Below are 22,255 nucleotides of genomic sequence, written 5' to 3' on the forward strand. Positions count from 1 at the left end.
CCAAGTGTGTTAACCCTTTAAAATTGAACTCAATTACCAACTTAATAAAGAAAACCTAATTCATATGGTTATTCATCAAAGATTTAAAGATCAAATTCATCTTTTTTATTCACTCTAAGGGTGTGGGCATCACTCCTAAGGCTATAATTTATTCCTTAATTTCAGTTTCCCTCAATAGATGGTGATACCATTGAATGGCTTGATAGGCCATTCAAAAGGCAGTTAATATTGGTGTGGCTTTGCAGTCATTGATAAGGACGGCAGGTTTCCTTCCTTGAAGAGTATTAGCAAACCAGTTGGATTTTAAAACACAATCCAATGGCTTTTGTGGTCACATTTACTGGCATCAGATTTCAGATGAAATGCAAATTCTGAAATTAGCATGGTGAAATCTGAACTCTGATTATTGGGTTACTAGTTATATAATAACATAATCAGAGCGCCATCATAATGATCAGAAACTGTACTGATGGTTTCCAATAGAATGCAATAATGGGAATTTTAACTCATGCTGTTTGTGGAAAAATGCTGAATATCCTTACAGTTGAAGAGTCATCCATTACAGGAAGATGTTTGGCAGGGTGGGTGGTATTGTGAGGCGTATGTTTGTATAGTTGTACAAAGAAAGAACTTGCATTCATGGAGCAATCCTCAAAATGTTCCAAAGTGCTGCCAATGAAATATTTTTGATCATTGTTGATAGGTAGCAAATATGACAGCACAACAAGATCCCATAAACAGCAACAGGAGCAATGGCTAGTTGCTTTCTTTTTAGCAGTATTGACCTGTGGATTGTCCTCTTCTTCTTCAAATAGTGCCATGGGATCTTTACATCCATCTGATGAGGTAGGCTGGGCCTCTGAAAGACGGCACCTCCGACAGTACGACACTTCTAGGAGCGTGCATGCAAAATCTGGATTTAACCTGAATTCGCAACTTTCAAATTCAGAAGTGCGAGAACGATCAGACACTGCATGCGTTCCGGTAATTGATTTTAAGAGTCGTGCAGTAGTTGTCAGTGTAATGGGTTAAATGTTACCGAGAAGCTGCTTCATCAATCTGCCTAGAGTTGGAGCAGAAAAATGTAATTTGCTCCATTTTTATAACATCACAACTTGTTCTGTAGTTGAATGTCGTGACTTTCTCAGCACATTGTCATTTCCTAATGAACTATTTACTCACGATCGCCTTCCGTGTGGTTTCGTTACACATTGTATCCATTTGGAGTGGAACAAACCCAAGCGGTAAGACAACTTCTGAGGAATGTTTCTAGGGTTCAAGACAAGTTTATTTCAGAAAATTAATGTGCACGCTTTCTACGAAAAAAAAATCCACATAATTACTTCAATTACTTCAAAATCAGGGAATAAGGTATTGTGCAAGTATGTTTGCAGGTTAAAGCAAGGCATCTTATTTCATTCACTGAAATGTTTCAGTGTTTCACACAGATTAAAGAACCCCCAGTTGTTTTTGAATAGTCTTTGGAGGCTCATTGACGCCAAGTTACATAGCTTATTCCACATAGCCTGTCAAATGCAGCATTGTCAGCGTGCCAAATTCTTCTCGAAGCCTTAAGGGAGCATGTTCAGCTGGACATTAAAAGAACTTTCCTTGAAAATGCTGTCAGCCTCTGCTTCAGTCGGATGGCTCCGTGCTCGCAAATACTTTAGCGACAGATCACGCTGTCTTTGTCCAAGAAGTTAGACAAAGAATTTGTTTTATGGCGCTGCACGTCCATTCCCTGACTGAAAGCCCGTTAGATAACTCAGTTATGAGGAATGGAACCTAGACAGGTGGGGCCTCCTGGCTCAGGTTCAGCAAGCTCTCAGCAGCTGGACGGTGAACAGATCCCAAGCTAATAGCCAGCTGGGTCACCAAACCTCAGACTGCAGCCACTTGTCAAGGAACCTTTTAGAGACACACACTTATTCACTCTCAAATATTATTGTATCGGCCGTCATGTCTTCCAGCTACATTGACCACAGTATTATGAAGTGACAGCAAAAGGCACAGAGAGTAATTTAAAAGCATGTAAACTTTTTTAATTGTAGTGTTTGACGCACTGACTAATGCTTTCCCAGCCAGCAGTGGAAAGAAGGCTCAACCTAAGCTGACTTGTTTTCCCATATATAAAGGAGATGAGCTGCAGCCAAATCTTCACATCGATCTCAGGAGCTTCTATTGCCCAAACTGCTTTTTATTGTGTTGCCCAGACCTACTGAGAAATCTTTCCTTCCATTCTCCTTGGAATTTTATTGCCTGAGCAACTGAATTGATGTAAAGATCATTATTATAAAGAGATATTAATGCAACATATGTACATTGGTTTTCCTTTTACTAGTTAAATGGTTTTGATCAGCTTGAATGTTCTGTGAACATTTCAAGCTTTTGTTTGATTTTCCCCTCTTGAAATGTGATAAATTAGAATGAATTGGTTGGAAACCTATAGGATTTGGGGCATTTTTCATCGTTGTACTTGTTTATAGTTTTAATTCTCTTTCCTATAGTCTTAAGCACTTTTTAATCATCCCATCTTTTCTTCCCAAGGGATGTAAGTCCCAGGATATCTCACTTTAGCTGTGTCTTCTTTGCTTTGCACTCTCTCCAATACATCAGCTTAACATTTTTGGAAATAGGGGATCAGTCTTACAATTGGTATTCCTGGTGCAAAGTAGAACATATCAAAAATTTGAGTGGAGGTAAGTCTGCGGTACAACTCCCAGAATGTAGCTTAAACATTTTACCATCTAACATTGAGGTGGGGATTATCAACAGAGAGTTTTGTATACTCCATTAATGGTCAATCTTGTTGTCAATCATAAAAAAAATCTGGAGCTTTGAAGACACAGATATTCAGCATCTGCAGAACTTTGCTTTCGAACCAATTTTCTGATTGGTTAAACATGTTCTTCACCTGAAATTGAAAATCAGATTCAGGAGAAAAAAGAGTCACAGTTTGCCTCTTCTCCAACAGAACAGAAAAGCCCCCCCTGTCCTCCCCAACCCTGGATCCAATTTTACACTCCTATCCTCAGTCCCGCAAAGCTTCTCTGCTGTGTATTATCTTAATTTTGTGTTATGATACACATCTCGTTTGGAATGTGATTACACTAAACATTATTCACCAAACTCCAAGCAGGCGACATACGAGATCAGCTGGATTCCATAGTGAATTTAAGTAGCCACATAGAAAACCAGCTTCTGGCACATCATTTTATAATACTATGGGACTGTCTCCTATTTATTATCCACAGAAGCCAAAATGAAAAGCTAATCGTCAATTGCTAAGCCAAGATTGGCATTATTTATTATTAAACCTCTAAACACCAGGATTCAAATTCAGACACATTTATCCTTGGAGTTGTCTCCAGTTGCAGCTTGCTGTTACATCAGAAAAAAATTATAATCCATTTCCCGTGTCAATCTTTTCCCATTATAATTTCTCATGTCCACACTTACAATGAAAATTGCCTATGTAAACTTGTCACACTGTAATTACTCCAATCTGCCAATGATGGTGCTTTGTACCCTAGTTTTATATCTGCTAATTCCTTAGCCTGCAATGTGGAGATCCCACTAATCTAAAACTCACTTCATGTCCCTACTTCCCAAGTTGCTGTGTATTTTGTCAAAGCTTGACATAAAATTGAAGACAGGACGCAGACATTAAAATGGGCCCTGAATTATGTTTGGATGGTTCAGTTACCTCTGTCCTGCAACGTCCTTTCTCCTCCCTGCCTATATGATCATAGAAAATGTCCAGGCAATAGATGCTGGGAAAGAATGCACAAATAAAATCAGACCACGAGTAAATATTTGCTGATGTTGGTATTCTGTGGTGAGACTTGTGTTCTTCCAGTACTGTACAAAGAGTTTTTCTTCAGATTAGATTTCGAGTACATGTGGCCACCAGAATAAAGGCTGCAAAAGCTGGAAACAGAAGATATTCCACTGCCTCCTGCATTAGGTGTTCCTTGTGGGTGCGCAAATTGACTGCTGCACATCCTGCACTACAACAGTTACTATACTTCAAAAGTGGTTGTAACACGGTTTGGGATGTCTTGAGGTTGTGAAAGGCGCTATAAAAATGCAAGTCTTTCTTTACAGATCATCAGAGACATAGTTACAAACATCTTTTGTTCTGGCAACCTGCGTGGAAGCTCTTCTGCACTTGGATTAGCTAGGTGTATGTCTATGGGAAGGTAGTGTCCTTTCAGTGTGGGTTTCTCAGTAGCTTTGTGCGGAGATTGTTACCCAGGAATGGAGGCTTTCACTCATATCCAAGATCCAGCCCATCTAAATTAAAACTTCTTTCAACCTTTTAAGTATTGGATTCTGTTCCTTTTGTCATCCTTTATATTGGATTACCTCTTCCATGATAACCCGAAAGGCAACTTGTCTGTGGCACGGGCGATTGTTAAACAGAAATACACATGACAACTGCATTCAGGTGAATGAAAGACGAAACATTTAAGCTTCTGCACAATTCAGCTTTGCATTTTCTATTTAACGCGGACGTACTCATAAGTTGAATGATGTAATTAATTGTAAAATTTGTTCGAGAGTTTAAGGAATTTGTTACACCCAAAAAATTGGGTAATGCTACAGTCATTGGAGCTGGGCTCCTCCGCCCTCTCCCAGATTTGCTTCTTGGCTTCAACTCTGCTTCGAAGCAAAACAGCAGGCTCGGAAACACGACGCTGAACTCAGCCGGGTTACTCAACCTGAGTTAGTGACTCTGTTACTCTGGCATCCTTACACTGTACCTCTCAGTATTTAATATGCCTCCAAAAACATCATTTACAACAGCTGCATCTGGGTGGTATTGCACTTGCATAAATATATGAACAGTGGGTAGATCGTCCCAAATTATTCATCATAAAATCATAATTAGATCAAGACGGAAAGCAGAGGGAGGAAAAAGATAGGATTGCTTATTTACAAATTCCTGATTTACAAATCACATTGCTAAAACTTCATAACTTGATAAATCTCCGTTATCTCCCATGCTCAACAATTGATGTGAAATTCATTATCAGGGAGATTCAAATAGTGATGGTGAGGTATGATCATCCGTTTTTGTAATCTTTGATCCGAAACGTGCAAAAATCTTTCCAGTTAGGACTGCCTTTTGCTATGCAGTGCAAAAGCTTTATTAGAAATAATTAAAACAAAGTCTAGCCATAGTATTTGAGGAAACTCCCGAATTTGAGTAGAATACATTTTTTTTAAAATTCATGGCCAGGCCAGCGTTTACTGCCCATCCCTAAATGCCATTGTTCAGAGGGCAGTTAAGAATCAACCACGTGGCTGTGGGTCTGGAGTCACACCCTTAGGTAAGGGTGGCAGACTTCCTTCCCTAAATGACATTAGTGAACCAGATGGGTTTTTATGACAATTGACAATGGTTTCATGGTCATCATTAGAATATTAATTACAGATTTTTATTGAATTCAAATTTCACCATCTGCTATAGTGGGATTTAAAACCAGGTCCCCAGACCATTACCCTGGGTCTCTGGAATACTAACCCAGTGACAATACCACTATGCTATCACTCCCCCTCAATTAAGTAATAGCTTGTGCAATGACTTGGCCGGTAGCATAAATGATTAAGGAGCAAAAATTCAGCGAGGCAACAGCTCCAAAAAGGCTCTATTCCAAAGTCCAGGTCTGCCCTTGATTCCAGGTTCAGTGACTCGGACTCTGTAGGTAGACCTTGTGCCCCTTAAGGTCAGGAACTCAATTGTACTGCCTAATATCTACTCACACCACAGTGTGACCCAGGGACATACAAAGCCTTTAAATCCACTTCTGCAATCTTCTGAAAGATGGTTGATTCATATTTTAGCAAGGCAAGGCCAGGTATAAATTGTTAAACTGATTTACAGTCAACAAGTAAAGGTACCCAAAACAAAAACAGAATTACCTGGAAAAACTCAGCAGGTCTGGCAGCATCGGCAGAGAAGAAAAGAGTTGATGTTTCGAGTCCTCATGAACTGTTGAAGGGTCATGAGGACTCGAAACGTCAACTCTTTTCTTCTCTGCCGATGCTGCCAGACCTGCTGAGTTTTTCCAGGTAATTCTGTTTTTGTTCTGGATTTCCAGCTTCCGCAGTTTTTTTGTTTTTAAGTAAAGGTACCCGGTCTGATATTCCTTAAGCTTAAGTTCAGTCACTTCTGAACAACTTGTGTTTATTTAGCATCTTTAACATAATAAAACATTCAACATCACATGGGCATTATAAATCAAAATATGACACTGAGCCATAAAAAGAGAAATTAGGGCAGATGACCAAAAGATTGGTTAAAGAGGTAGATTTTAAGGAGTTCCTTAAAAAAGGAAAATGAGGAGAGGTGAAGAGCTACATGTAGGGTAAGTATTCCAGAGCTTAGGACCCAAGCAGCTGAAGGCAGGATCATCCATTAAAATAATAAAAATGCCATGCTTTCCGTGCTAGAGGGAGAGATTAAAAAGGAATGAAGATGGGGAAAAAATTGAAAGGGAGAGAGAAACAATCAGAGATAGAAGGGGAGCACCTGCCAGCACATGGAGCAGAATCTAGTGAAATGAAGCGCAATTACACATCAATAGATGGGTTGATTTGGCATACAATATGTGATTTTTTTTTTATTCTTTCATGGGATGTAAGTGTTGCGGGCAAGGCCAGCATTTGTTGCTCATCCATAATTGAATTTGAGAAGCCAGCTGAGGGGCCAAATTAATTAATACATCTGGAATATAAAGCTAGTCTAAGTAATGGTGACCATGAAACTACCAGATTGTGATAAAAATTTACCTGGTTCACCAATACCTTTAGGAAAGGAAATCAGCCATTCCTCCTGGTCTGGCCTACATGTGACTCCAGTATCTGGGAAGTTGCGCATGATACTGAGCATTGTGCAATCATCAGTGAACATCCCCACTTTTGACCTTATAATGGAAGGAAGGTCATTTGTGAAGCACCTGCAATTGGTTGGACCTAAGGCACTAACGTGACGAACTCCTGCCATGATATCCTGGGATTGAGATGATTGATCTCCAACAACTACAACCATCTTCCCTTGTGCTAGGTATGACTCAAACCAGTGGAGTTTCCCGCCGATTCCTATTGGCTTCAATTTTGCCAGGCCTCCTTGATGTCACATTCATTCAAAAGCCATCTCAATGTCAAGAACAGTCACTCTCATATCACCTCTTGAGTTTAGCTCTTTTGTCCATGTTTGGACTAAGGAGGTTACCAGCCGAGTGTCCCTGGCAGAACCCAAACTGAGTGCCAGTGAGCAATTAATTGCTGTGTAAGTGCCACTTGACAACACTGTTGATGACACCTTCCATCACTTGGCTGGTGATTGAGAGGAGGCTGATGGGGCAATAATTGGCAAGATTGGATTTGTCCTGCCTTTTGTGCGCAGGATATACCTGGGCAATTTTCCACATTGTCGGGTAGCTGCCAGTGGTGTAGCTGCATTGGAACAGCTTAGCTTGGGGTGTGACTGGTTCTGCAGCACAAGTCTTCAGTATTATTGCTGGGATATTGTCAGGGCCCATAGCCTTTGTAGTATCCAGTGCCTGCAGCCATTTCTTGATATCATTTATGACTGAATCAAAGTGGCAGAAGACTGGCAGCTGTGAAGCCGAGGGCCCCTGGAGGAGGATGAGATGGATCATCTACCTAGCACTTTTGGCTGCAGATGGTTACATAGTTTCAGCCTTGTCTTTTGCACTGATGTGCTAAGATCTCCCATCATTTAAGATGGGGATATTTTTAGAGCCTTTTTAGGTATGCTGAGCATTCCTGCATGCCCTTCTGCATTCTCCTTTGAACCAGGGTTGATGATAATGGTAGAGTGAAGGATATGATGAGCCATGAGGTTACAGATTGTGGTTAAATACAATTCTGTTGCTGCTGATGGCCAACAGTGTCTCATGGATGTCTAGTTTTGAGCTCCTGGATCTGTTTCTGAATCTGTCCCATTTGGCACAGTGATCATACCACACAGAATGATGGAGGCTATACTCAGTGTGAAGGTGGAACTCGAGTGGTCAATCCTACCTGTATTGTCATGGACAAATGCATCTCCAATATGTAGATTGGTGTGGACAAGGTCTCATAGGTTTCCCTCTTACTGACTCCCTCAGCACCTGCTGCTGGCCTAGACTGGCAGCTATGTTCTTCAGGACTCAGTCAGACAGTAGTAGTGCTACCCAAGCCAATCTTGGTGATGGACAGTGAAATCCCCCACTCAGGGTACATTCTGTGCCCTTGCAACCCTTAGTGCTTCCTCCAAGTGTATTCAATGTAGAGGAATACTGATTCACCAGCTAAGGGAGGGCAGTAGGTGGTAATCAGTAGGAGGTTTCTTTGCCCATCTTGGCCTAATGCCATGAGACATTTTGGGGACCAGAGTCAATGTTGGGGACACCTAGGGAACTCCCTCCCGATTGTCTACTGCCATGCCACCACCTCTGGTGGGTCTATCCTGCCAGTGGGACAGGCAATACACAAGGGTGGTGATGATGGTGTCTGGGACATTGCTTTTTTTTATTCATTCACGGGATATGGGCTTCACTGGCTGGGCCAGTATTTATTGCCCATCCCTAGTTGCCCTTGAAAAGGTAGTGGTGAGCTGCCTTCTTGAACCGCTGCAGTCCATGTGGTGTAAGTACACCCACAGTGCTGTTAGGAAGGGAGTTCCAGGATTTTGATCCAGCAACAGTGAAGGAACAGCGATATATTTCTAAGTCAGGATGGTGAGTGCCTTAGAGGGGAAATTCCAGGTGTGGTGTTCCCATGTATTGGCTGCCCTTGTCCTTCTAGATGATAGTGGTTGTGGGTTTGGAAGGTGCTGTCTAAGGAGCCTTGGAGAATTCCTGCAGTGCATCTTGTAGATGTATACACTGCTGCTACTGTGCATCGGTGGTGGAGGGAATGAATGTTTGTGGATGTGGTGTCAATCAAGTGGACTGTTTTGTCCTGGATGGTGTCAAACTTCTTGAGTGTTGTGAAAGCTGCACTCATCCAGGCAAGTGGGGAGTATTCCATCACACTTCTGGCTTGTAGATGGTGGACAGGCTTTGGGGAGTCAGGAGGTGAGTTACTCACCGCAGGATTCCCAGCCTCTGACCTGCTCTGGTAGCATAGTATTTATATGGCTAGTCCAGTTCAATTTCTGGTCAATGGTAACCCCCAGGATGTTGATAGTGGGGGATTCAGTGATGGTGATGCTATTGAATGTCAAGGGGCGATAGTTGGATTCTCTCTTGTTGGAGATGGTCATTGCTTGGCACTTGTGTGGTGCAAATATTACTTGCCACTTGTCAGCCCAAGCCTGAATATTGTCCAGATCTTGCTGCATTTGTACATGGACTGCTTCATATGTAAGTTATGACTTGGTGAGTATGACTATGTGAGGCTATTGCTTGACTAGTCTGTGAGACAGCTCTCCCAATTTTGGCACAAGTCCCCATATGTTAGCAAGGAGGACTTTGAGGGGATGACAGGGCTGAAGGTACTGTTGCCATTTCCAGTGCTAAGTCGATGCCAGGTAGTCCATCCGGTTTTACTCTTTTTTGGCTTTTCTGTAGTGATTTGGTACTGAGTAGTTTGCTAAGCCATTGAAGAGTGTTAGGAGTCACATGTAGACCAAGGCAGGTAAAGATAGCAGATTCCCTTCCCTAAAGGACATTAGTGAACCAGGTGATTTTTTATGACAATCACCTAGTTTCAAGGTACCATTACTGAGACTAGCTTTCAATTCCAGATTTTTTTTATTAGTGAATTTAATTAATTAATTGAATTTAAATTCTGCCAGCTGCCATGCTTGAACCCTTTGTCCTCATGGCATTAGTCTAGGCCTCTGGATTACTAGTCAAATGACATTACACTACGCCACAGTGGGGGGGGGGGGCTCATCCATGAAGTGGACAATTCTGGAGTTTCAGCAGTAAATGTATGAGGTGCTGTCAGCATTTCCAGAGGCATTGCAAACTCTTGGAGAGAAATTGGAAGAGTTGGTTTCAAACATGAGTGCCATGGTGCCTCAGGTATTTGTGCTGATGTCCCCCTCCATGGAAAGAGTAGCCACTTGTATGGAGAATTAGATATGGCAGGCAACCGACAGCCTGCACACTCAATCTGTCACTTTAAATAGGATGGTAGAAAGCCTCATCTTGACCATTCATTGAAGTGCAGCAAAATGCTCTCCAGCTCTTGGCTAGCAGAGAAACGTGGGCTGACCATGAGAGACAGAAGATAGATAAAGGGTATAAGGAGGTTGGAACTCTGCTCAAGATGCTCCCACTTCTCATCTCTTACCATCCCCCAACCTTGGCCTCAGTCAGGACCCCACGTACTGCCTCCTGTCCCATTCACCCAAGTCTGTCCCTGCCCTGGGGAGGGGTGGGGTGTGGGCAATGGGGGGATGCACAGTCTCTGGAGAGGTCCTCAAGGGCCCTAAAACCCAAAGAACTTCAGCTACTGGCATCTCAGCTTTCACAGCAGGTGCCTCTATCTCTGCTAAAGTCACAGGGCAGCATTATATGAAAATGATTGCAAAATGAAAAGACTTTTTCAGTTGCGCAAAGGGATTCACTTGAGTGTTTACAACAATGTCACTATCTTAACATACTTGAAAATGTAAACAAATCACCCACTTTATTTCAGGTCTCCACTGTCCAATCATTTCCATTGTTGCTTCCAGCCTTCCAAATGGACATTAGCCTTGGGGACAATAGTATGACCAAAGTGGAAAACAAGTAGAGGGTGTGAATTAGATGGCAGGATTTTTGATTGTTGGGAATGATTTGTATTGGGACGGGGGCAGTGGGTTCAGCACTGGTGAGCATTAAGGCTTTACAGACTCAGGTTACCTGAAGTATGTCTGCATGAGTCTGTTGTGGGCTCCTCTGGCAGCTGGCTGTGTGAGTGCAGGCAATCTGGCCTGATCAGGCTGCTTTTTATCCTGCACCTTCTCCAAGGATACAAAGTAGTCCTCAAGTTCACCTTTTGCTGTTACAGTCCTCTCTGCAGAGCTATGTTGTGCAAGGCACAGTAGAGCACTACTATTTTGGATACACTTGTTAGTAGATAATGAAGTACCTTCCGGGATGTGTCCAGGCACCTGAAACACATTCTCAACAGCCCATGTGCTCATATGACTTTGTTTGTATCTTTCCTCTGCATAAGAGGTAGGGATTCTCACTGCTGTCATGAGTCACATCCTTGCAGGGTAGTCCTTATCTCCAAGTAGCTTCCTGCTGACTCTGCTTGGTGGTGCAAAAACCTGTAGAAGTTGTGATTGGCTCAGAATGAAGGTAGAATTCTGTAGAATCTAGAACAGTCCTGGCAGACTGGAGGATGGCAAATATAACGGCACTATTTAAAAAAGGAATAAGGGAGAAAGCAGGGAATTACAGATCGTTTAGTCTAACATCAGTAGTAGGGAAAATTATAGCTTCTATTATAAAGGATATGATAAGAGGACACTTAGAAAATATCAATAGGGTTAGACAAAGTCAACAAGGATTTATGAAAGGGAAATCATGTTTGACAAACCTACTGGAGCTCTTTGAGGATGTAACTAACAGAATAGATAAGGGAGAACCAGTGGATGTGGTGTATTTGGATTTTCAGAACGCTTTTGATAAAGTCCCACATAAGAGGTTAGTGTGTAAAATTAAAGCACGTGGGATTGGGGGTAATTGGCATGGATTGAAAATTGGTTGGCAGAGAGTAGGAGTAAATGGATCTTTTTCAGAGTGGCGGGTGGTAGCTAGTGGAGTACCACAGGGATCAGTGCTTGGGCCCCAGCTATTCACAATATACATCAATGATTTGGATGTGGGAACCAAATGTAATATTTCCAAGTCTGCTGATGTCACGAAACTTTGTGGGAATGTGAGCAATGAGGAGGGTGTTAAGAGGCTTCAAGGCGATTTAGACAGGTTGAGTGAGTGGGCAGATACATGGCAGATGCAGTATAACATGGATAAGTGCGAAGTTATCTACTTCAGTAGGAAAAAACAGAATGGCAAAATATTATTTAAATGGTGTTAGATTGTGAAATGTTGATGTACAAAGGGACCTGGGTGTCCTTGTACACCGACCACTTAAAGCAAGCCTGCAGGTGCAGTAAGCAGTTAAGAAGGCAAATGGCATGATGGCCTTCATTGCGAGAGGACTTGAGTACAGGAGCAAGGATGTCTTACTACAGCTGTTGGTTGGGCCTAAGACGCTACCCTGAAGAACCTCCACACCCGGAGTATTGTGCGCAGTTTTGGTCTCCTTACCTAAAAAAGGATATTCTTGCCATAGAGGCAGTGCAGTGAAGGTTCACCAGACTGATTCCTGGGATGGCAGGTATGAGGAGAGATTGGGCCGACTAGGCCTGTATTCACTAGAATTTAGAAGAATGAACTCAACTGGCCAAGAACAGGGCCTAGAGAAAAGAGTGACCAACAAATCGTGCACTTTCTCAGCCCACTGTCTACATCTGCAACAAATGTGGCAGAGATCGTCATGCCAGGATGAGGATGCTGAATCGCACCAGGTGACGTTTAACACAGAGTTGACCACCATGGCACAAACCATTGTCTCACACGATTGAAGGCTGCTTTCAGGGATCTGTGGACATTCTGTCCAAGATCCCTCACTTGCTCTACACCTCTCAATATCCTCCCAATTTATTGTGTAATCCTTTTCTTTGTTTGACTTCCCCAAATGCATCACCTCTCAGTTCTCCGGGTTGAATTCCATTTGCCACTTCTCTGACCACCTGAAAGTTTGAACCTGCTGAGACACCGCTACTCAGTATGTCGAGAAAGCTGATCCTCTGTCTGTCTACAAAAGCAAAATGCTGCTGGGCCTGAATCTTCTTGCTGGTGTGCGAGGGCAGGCCCCGCTCGTGTAAAATGACACCCGGTGACATTGAGCATACGTCCCGATGTCACCGTGCGTCATTCCGTTCTTCAGTTCTGTGGGCACGCACCAGAGTTGGCTGCACGCCGGTCAAACTGTCAAAGGCTTATTAAGGCTGTTAATAATCTAATTATGCTGGTTCTCTGGGCTGCCCATCCAACCTTAAGGTTGGCGGGCAGGTGAAGAGCCCAGGCGGCCTTTGCATTTATCATGAAACCTCGTCCATGGGCGGGATGAGGTTTCATGAAGTGTTTATAAATTGAATAAAAATTTTTATTAAAATTCATTGACATGTCCCAGCTCATGTGACACTGTCACATGAGGGGACATGTCTGAATATTTTTCTTTCTTTGTTTTAATTCTTCATAATCAAACTAATTTCCCTGAGGCAGCTCTGACCCTGACTCTCCCTCCTCCACTTGCTTGCACAGGGAGCGCTCAGTGCTTCCGGGTGCGTGTCACACTGGGCGGGCCTTAATTGGCCAGCTCACATAAAATGGCGGTGGTTGGCTGCGCGCCCGCCTGCTTCCGCTCAAACCCCCCTGACGGGGAGAAAATTTTCCCCTAGAGGCTGGAAATCTGAAATAAAAGCAAAAAATATTTGAAATACCCAGCAGGTCTAGCAGCATCTGTGGAGAGAGAAACAGGTTAAGGTGTCTAGTCTGATCTTTCATCAAAAGTGGGCTCTAAACTGACAAAAAGTCACAGACCTGAAATGTTAACTCTGTTCCTCTGTTTGTATATCCTATGCTAGGGGTATCGTCTACTTCAGTGCTTCCCAAACTATCTCCCACTGTGACCTCATTTTAATGCTTGAAAATTAGTGCTACATCATACTGAGAGTAGGGCGGGGGTGTGTGGGAATGGTGGTTGGGGGGGAAGTTGTTGGTCAGGGTCCATTGGCTTTTTCACACCCCTTTTGAAGTTTCTGATGGGACGTTGGAGCTAAAAATCACGTGTGCACATGTAATGGAGTCTCAATGTCAATCCCATTACTGTCCTGCCAGAGTCTCAGCTTGCCACTGGCCTTTGCTGCCTTGGATTTTGCAACCCCAAGTGATCATCCTGCCACACCAACAGGTGTTATGACCTATGCTTTGGGAACCCCTGGTCTACTTCAAACTAGAGTCCATCCGCTCTGCTCTGTGGAATGGCATGTGGCTGAAGAGAGGGCAGCTGCTGCTACTGTTGGCATTGTTTCTGGTGCTGCTCCTCCTGTTCCTTGTCAGTGGTCCAAAGTTGAGCCACATAAGCTGCTGCCATGCTGCACTGGTGTCTGTGGACAGTTTGGGGGTCCATTGATATTTTCCAGGGATCCACAAAATAATGTGAATGAACTTAGCATTGAGGCTTCAAGGTGTGCTTGGTGCAAGCAGGATGTGGGAGTGGAGTGCGACTTGACAGAGTGAGCAGCCGGGGGTTTGGTGAGTGAGGGAATTTTAAGGGTCAATCTCTTTCTAAAAATCTAGTTTTGTTTACATTTAGCATTTCACTAAAAATACTGTTTAAGTTTAAATATCTTTCAGTTTTAAGCAGGGATAAACAAGCGTGCTACTAGTTTCTGTAGCTATAGTATAGTTGACTCATCCGAGTCTCAGCTAGTATAAATACAGGGGTCCCACTGTGACTTGCGCTGAGTGTGACTTCCCAGAGTGATCAGCTGAGAGTTTGGCGAATGAGGGAGTTTGGTGAGTGGGGAAGAAGGTGCTACTTTCTTCTACCTTTTTTAGCCTCCAATATTTGGCTTTTACTTCAGTACAGGGCAAGGAACTGGTGAGTAACTGGTAAGCTTTCTATTTTTTCTACTTATAATAATTTATAAAGTTAAGGTATGGCAGGGCAGCTTGGCCAAGTGGAACATGCATCCTGTGACATGTGGGAAGTCATGGATGAATCATGTATCCTAGATGAACACATCTGCGGGAAGTGCCACTGGCTGCAGAAGCTTGAGCTCCATGTTTCTAACCTCAAGTGGCAGCTGGAGTCACTGTGGTGCTTCTGCGAGGCAGAGAACTACATGGATAACATGATTAGGGAGGTGGTCACACTGCAGGTTAGGAGCATGCAGACGGAGAGGGAATGGATGACTGCCAGACAGTCTAAGACAACCAGGCAGGTAGCGCAGGTGTCCCCTGTGTCAATCTCACTTGATAGCCGGTTGTCCATTTTGGATACTGGTGAGGGCGAAGGTTCCTCATTCTTCTTGGGGAGGGTGAACAGCCATAGATCATGGTCCACATTGGTACCAACAACATAGGTAGAAAGAGGGATGAGGTTCTGAAAGCAGGTTTTAGGGAGTTAGGAAAGAAATTAAAAACAGTAATCTCAGGATTACTCTCAATGCCACGTTGGTCAGCATAGGAATAGAAGGATTGAATGATTGTACACATGGCTGGAGAATTGGTGTAGGAGGGAGGGCATCAGATTTATGAAGCATTGGGACCAGTTTTGGAGCAGATGGGACCTGTACAAGATGTGTGAGTTGCACCTTAGCAGGACTGGGACTAAAATCCTCGCAGGGAGATTTGCTAGTGGTCCTGGGGAGCGTTTAACCCTATATTGGCAGGGGAATGGGAACCTGAGATGGAGCTCAGATCGGAGGAAAGCAAAACTGGTAAGAGGAAGTAGAAAAGTAGTAAGCAAAATTAGAAGGCAGACAAAGCAAAGGCAAGCATCAAATAGGATCAAAATGTGGAATAGTGTTAAAAAGACAACATTAAGTGCACTCTATCTGAATGCACACAACAGTCATAACAAGGTAGATAATTTGAAGGCACAAATAGAGGTAAATGGGCATGATTTATTTGCCATTACAGAGGTGTGGTTACAGGGTGATTGAGACTGGGAACTAATTATCAAGAAATTTGGTCATTTAGAAAGGATAGGTAAAAAGGAAAGGAGGTAGGGTAGCGCTGTTAATAAGGGATAAGATCAGTATGTTAGTGAAAGAGTGTCTTAGATTGAAGGATCAAGATACGGAATCAATTTGGGTGGAGTTAAGAAACAGCAAGGGGCAGCAAATATTGGTGAGAGTGGTTTATAGGCCATCACTGTAGTGGTAAAATTGAGCACAGTATAAATCAAGAAATAAGAGCTGCATGTAAAATGGGTAATGCCGTAATAATGGGTGACTTAAATTTACATATAGACTAGGAAAACCTAATTACCACTAATACTGTGGAGAATGAATTCCTAGAATGTGTATGAGATGGGTTTCAAGAGCAGTACATTGAAGGACCAACTAGGGATTGGACTATTTCAGATTTAGTATGTAATGAAAAAGGGCTAATTAATAACCTTGCTGCAAAGGAGCCATTAGGAAATAGTGATCATAATATGATAAAATTTTACATTAAGTTTGAAAGTGGTATAGTTCATTCTAAAACCAGGGTCTTAAATCTGCGCAAAGGAAACTATGAAGAATGAGGGCTAAGTTTGCTATGGTGGATTGGAAAAATACACTAACACACTTGACAGTAGACAGGCATTTAAAGAAGTATTACTTGGTCTACAAAAAAATACATATTCCTCTAAGATAAAAAAAAACCCACCGGGAAAGGTGAATCAGCTGTGGTTAACAAAATAAATTAAAGATTGCATTAGATCAAAGGAAATGGCTTCTAAGGTTGTCAGAAAAAGTGGTAAGCCGGAGGATTGGGAGCAATTCAGAATCAAGCAAAGGAAGACCAAGGAACTGATAAAGGAAAAACAGAACATGAATACAAACCAGCAAAGAAACATTAAGGTGGACTGTAAAAGCTTCTTCATGTGTGTGAAAAGGAAAAGGTTAACAAGGACAAATGTGGGCCCATTACAGGCGGAGACAGAAGAATTCATAATGGAGAATAGGGAAATGGAGGAGAAAGTAAATATTTACCTTATGTCTGTCTTCACGTAGGAAGATACAGAAAATCTCCTAGAAATACTATGGAACCAAGGGGCTTTTGAAAACAAGGAACTAAAAGAAATTAGTAGTAATACTGAGGTAGTACTCAAAAAATTAATTGGGCTGAAGGTTGTAAATCCCCTGGAACTGATGAACTACATCCCAGATTATTGAAGGAGATAGCTATAGAGATAATGGATACATTGGTGGTTATCTTTCAAAATTTTATAGATCCAGGAAGGGTTCCTGCAGACTGGAAAGCAACAGTACTGGGACCACAGCTGTTCACAATCTATATAAATGATTTGGATGTGGGGACCAAACGTAATACTTCCAAATTTGCTGATGACACAAAACTGGGTGGGGATGTAAGTTGTGAGGAGGATGGAAGGAGGCTTCAGGGGACTTTGACAGGCTAAGTGAATAGGCAAGAACATGGCAGATAGAATGCAATGTGAATAAGTGTGAAGTTATCCACTTTGGTAGGAAAAACAGAAAGGCAGTGTATTTCCTAAATAGTGGGAGGTTAGGAAGTGTTGATGTCCAAAGGGACCTGGGTGTCCTTGTTCACGAGTCATTGAAAGCTAGCATGCAGGTGCAACAAGCACTTAGGAAGGCAAATAGCCTTCATTGCAAGGGGATTTGAGTAAAGGAATAAAGGTGTCTTGCTACAATTGTTTAGAGCCTTGGAGAGACCGCACCGGAAGTATTGTGTACAGTTTTGGTCTCCTTATCCAAGGAAGGATATACTTGCCATAGAGGGAGTGCAACAGAGGTTTACCAGACTATCACTGGGATGGCGGGATAGTCTTATGAGGAGAGATTGAGGAAACTGGGCCTATATTCTCTAGCGTTTGAAAGAATGAGAGGTGATCTAATTGAAACTTACAAAATTCTTACAGGGCATGACAAAGTAGATGTTGATAGTATGTTTACCCTGGCTGGTGATATCTTGTTTTTTGTTTCAATGATGCACACAGGCCATCGACATTGTAGCTGAGTTAACTTTGTTGATAATACATTTTCCTAACATAAATACATCTGCAGTAACTGAATTCTATCACACAGGCTCCAACATATGCTATCTGACCTTCAATCCCCAGGTCAGGTGACCCCCTATCTAGTACAGTGTACTGTATAGTATCTAATTATGGAGCCCGCTACCACAATCAGCTATTATCATGACAGGTGAGTCCAGAACCAGGGGGCATGGTCTCAGAATAAGAGGCAGGCCACTTAAGATGGAGATGAGGAGGAATTTCTTCACTCAGAGATTGGTGAATCTTTTGAATTCTCTACCACAGAGGACTGTGAAAGCTCAAGCATTGAGCATGTTTAAGATAGAAATTGGTAAATTTATGGATACTAATGGACATCAAGGGATATGGGGATAGTATGGGAAAATGGCGTTGAGGTAGATGATCAGCCATGATGTAATTGATTGGCAGAGCAGGCTTGATGGGCTGAATGGCCTACTCCTGCTCCTTTGTTCCTATGAGTGAGGCTGCTGCATGTGCAGCGCAGAGTGGGTCAGTTGTCTCATTGAGGATGGGAGAGCTTAAGGAGGATTGCTGAGGTCAGCATAAAGGTCGCTATACGTGGAACTAATTTATAACTAAATATCTGTAATTAAACACCTGTTTTCAGAAAACACATTATTAAAGCACTCTTTACACTCAGCACTTTCATATCATAAATATTATATAGTATTATAATTTAGATTCTATGACTGTTAATTCATTTGAAAAGGGGTCCTTCAACTAAAAAAGTTTTAAGAATCACTATTCTATAAACATTCTAGAAGCTAATTTTAATCAAAAACAGGTTCTTTGCTGTGATCTGAGGAGGCCAGTCAATGGACAGTCTCAGCATTTAAAATGTCTAGCCTCTTTTACAAGGGATTTAGACATCTCTTGGCCAGGTTTTTTTTTTCACAATCTAAATAGGTTTCTCATTGCATCACATCTGGTTCACTTTCTTGGCACTGATCAAGCTGTTGCGTTAATCAGGATTGTAAAACAATGTTGTGCCGAGTGATGTGTTTTTGGAATTTAAATGCAGGTATAGCACTGCGACGTTAATGAATCATTAGACTGTTTTGATTTAAGCTACCATGAAGTGCAGACAGCATACATCATCTCCTGCATATTAGACAGCTGGAGGGGATCACTTGGGGGTTCTTCATCTGTGCATTTTGTTGTGTCTCTAAGACTGTTTACTATCTACTAAACCTCAATGATCAAGCCTTTGGTCATCTATCCTAATATCTCCTTTGGCTCAGTGTCAATTTTTCTTTGAAAATGGTCTCGTGGTTTGCTGCCAGTATGGAGACTCACTAGATGCAACCAAGGATTGGCGATATAATCCAATACTCTCAGTTTAATTTTCCATTTTAGACTCACTATTGAGGCTCCACGTGGCAGCAGGGTCTTGTGAAATGGCCTTGTGCACGTTTCATATTAATGGATGATAACAAGTTTCTGGCCAGCTCTGAAGCAGGGATAAACAGGTGTAACAGGTCTCAGCATTAACAGATCTGTGCTTGCTGAAAAAAATCTACACAGTGATTGACAGGGATTCGTCAAAAAGGCTAATAATGTCCTCAAAACTTTTGGCATCACCAAGTGAGATTTTCAACTTGCTGCCAAGTGTAAGCCTGGCATTGGGGATCGTGCCTCTAACAGTTTGTCTCAGCTGATGATCTGCAAGCTCTCCTCTTTCCGCCAATCTTGCCTTGCATTTGGATTATATTTTTTCATCAAAATTTCCCAGTGTTGACTCAAGAGCTACGGAAGAAATATCCTAGTACCTAAACCCATGTGTCACCGCAGGTTATTGCTGACATTCTGCTGTGCCTGACTGAGTCACAATTATTGGCTGTTAAAGTACAATGATTGCCAGAGAGGGAAGATACTGACGTGTCAGTCAAATCCCTCGACTGATGCCAATCTCTGATCAGTCTTGTTGTGCACCTCTGTCAAGGAGATATAATAATTCGCATAGTGTTATTGGAATTTATTGTAAAATAGAGTAATAGTGGAATATGTGTGTCTGTGAGATTTAATTGAATTAGAGGCAGCTAGTCTGGGTGCTTTGATCTGAGAAGAGAGGTTAGGTTTAAAATGTTAATTAGATAAACATGGGGAAGTTTAGAAACATGGGTGTCAAGGAAACATTTGCATTTTGAAATAAACCAGACTAGATTGTTTTCAAAGGAATAGTGAAATGTGTCACCTAGCCAGGTGAAGTTTAGAAACATGTGTTTATTATTCCCCAAGATTATTGGTAAAGCTTAGTGCTATGAGAGGGTTTTATTATCAGGGAGATAACGTCCAAAGGCATATTTCGTAAACTCCTTTTGTATCATTTACTATCTCACGTGATGAGGAGCTTCCAGGAGCCACTGACTGAGATTTCTTTGTGTTAAGACTTTAGGATCTCGGTGTTGGTCAGTCAGGTACCACTCCACCAGGTATAGCAGCAGGCATTTGTTTTCCCCTTTCCCCTGAATATGACCAGTTTGCTTGCCAATGGATCAAAATCAGCTTTTTCTTCTTGGTCTTTTTTTGTCTCAAAGGATGCATCAAAGAGAGTGTAGCAGCAATCTTCATTTTGAAGCATAACAATAAAGGCCTGCAGAAGGTCACAAACTGTTCCGTTCTAAACATCATCAACCAAAATCTCCTTTCCCTCATGCACAATTATTTTCTCATTGGCATTGTCCAATCTAAACAGGACCGCCTTGGTATGGGAATTTACATTCAAAGAGGAAGAAGGAGCAAGGGCTGTGTGTAAAAGAAGGCATTTTTAGAATCTTACAAGTGTGTGAAAAGCCTTCAGCATCTATGCCTTAAACTACTGTTCTCAAAGGATTGAAGTTAAGAAAACTCACTTGGAAGTTGACTTGTTCAGGGTATCATACTTCTTTGCCTGTGTCTTTTAAAATGTATGTGTTTTCCTATTGCCTTAACAAAAGTGTAACTGGGATGGGATTTAGAAATTATCATGCAGTAATTTGTAGATCTATGTATGTATTTAAAGTCATTTCTTCTATTGATCAGTGTTTAATCCAGTTTTATAAAAAACCTATAAGGCTTGGTGGTCTTATTACTACTGAATTCAGGGCACGCATCTCAAAATTTATACAAATTGCAAAACAAGCTGTGGCAGTTGTTTCAAGTTTCTTGTTGGCATTTGAACAAATCAGTATTTACCATCAGCTGCGCCATAACAATCTCACCTGATAGTTTGCTGTTGCTTTGACACCCTTAATTTAAAGGCTAGCCCAGTAACCTCAGATCCACTATTTCTGCTTTACCAAGATGAGACAATAGGCCTGCCTCTCTGCCCTAGGAGGACAGTAGTGCTTCTTCCTCTGTGCCAAGTAATTGCACAAATTCTGATGATTGGCCAAATTCTATCAGCAAGAACACATCTGTGTATTGAGTTTCTACAAGCATGTGGCATCTGTGACTGTGCATGCTGTTATGACTAGGTAAGAAGGAGTGAACTGGCTCCCCTGTATTCAACCTTCTCCGTTGGTCACAACAAAGGTTTAAGTTTCTTTTTCACAAGGATATGCCTTTTCCAAATCAGAGTGTATTTAACCACTCAAGCTGTGAGCAATAAGGAGCCAATCAAACAATGGTTTCTTGAGTCAAAAAAGAGCATATTTACTAACCACTAAATCTGAGAAAAATAATAAAAATGCAATGTCAAGCATACAGCCCTCATGCAGTCATTTTGGTCCACACGCACATACACAGGACTCAGAAATAAGGTAAGTTAGAGTCCAAAAAAAAAATGTACAGTCAAGTGTCCTTTGATTGCCCTTGAGGTGTTGATTTTAAATGCTGTGGCAAATTTGGGTTAGCTGATTTCTTTGATGCGGTCAGACATAGAAGATGTTACAATTATTACGAGATCTCAGTTCACTGGAAGGTTTCTGGTAGAGTTGGCTTCTCGAACTGGGCAACACTCTTATCCCAAAAGAGAGGGAGAGTGCAGCAGCCCTTAGCTTGCTTCCTCTGCTGAAGACTTTTTTTTAGAAGACTGCCTGTGTCACTTGCAATCTCTCTCTGGTGGCTGGGTAGCATTGCCTTGAAATTCTTCACCCGTTGTGAATTTCTAAGAGGTTTTGGGTGTGTCTGTCTGTGGCAACCATTGTTTCAATATCTAGTACTTCACATTTTTAATGTCTCTTCCTTAGGCAGTTACGAGTTTCGATGGGTGCCTGGATTATAGGAAATGTCTCTCTCTTCACACTCCCCGAGGGTTGTTATGATATGGCAGTTGGTAATTGCTGGGCTGACCAAATCCCAAAGGGAAACTTGGCCAAGCTATCACAATTATTTGCAATTTGTATTTTATTACAAGAAGGTATGTGAACTGAAGTCAGAGGTAAAGGTTCCACTACCATTTTTGCAGATTTGTTAAAAAGTGTTTTAATTT

At 42.0% G+C, this 22,255-nt stretch overlaps 1 protein-coding gene across 1 annotated transcript in view; it reads right to left on the reverse strand.

Moving 5' to 3' along the window:
- Positions 1 to 1,287: 1,287 nt before the first annotated feature.
- The window catches only part of LOC121272014 (histone H2A-beta, sperm-like), a 28,950-nt gene continuing 7,982 nt past the window's right edge, over positions 1,288 to 22,255 (reverse strand). The window contains exon 2 of the mRNA XM_041178373.1: positions 1,288 to 1,316. Coding sequence (XP_041034307.1) covers positions 1,288 to 1,316 — 29 coding nt within the window. The remainder of the gene's footprint in view (positions 1,317 to 22,255) is intronic.

The sequence above is a fragment of the Carcharodon carcharias genome, chromosome 32, assembly GCF_017639515.1.
Source record: "Carcharodon carcharias isolate sCarCar2 chromosome 32, sCarCar2.pri, whole genome shotgun sequence".
In the NCBI taxonomy this organism is placed as follows: Eukaryota; Metazoa; Chordata; class Chondrichthyes; order Lamniformes; family Lamnidae; genus Carcharodon; species Carcharodon carcharias.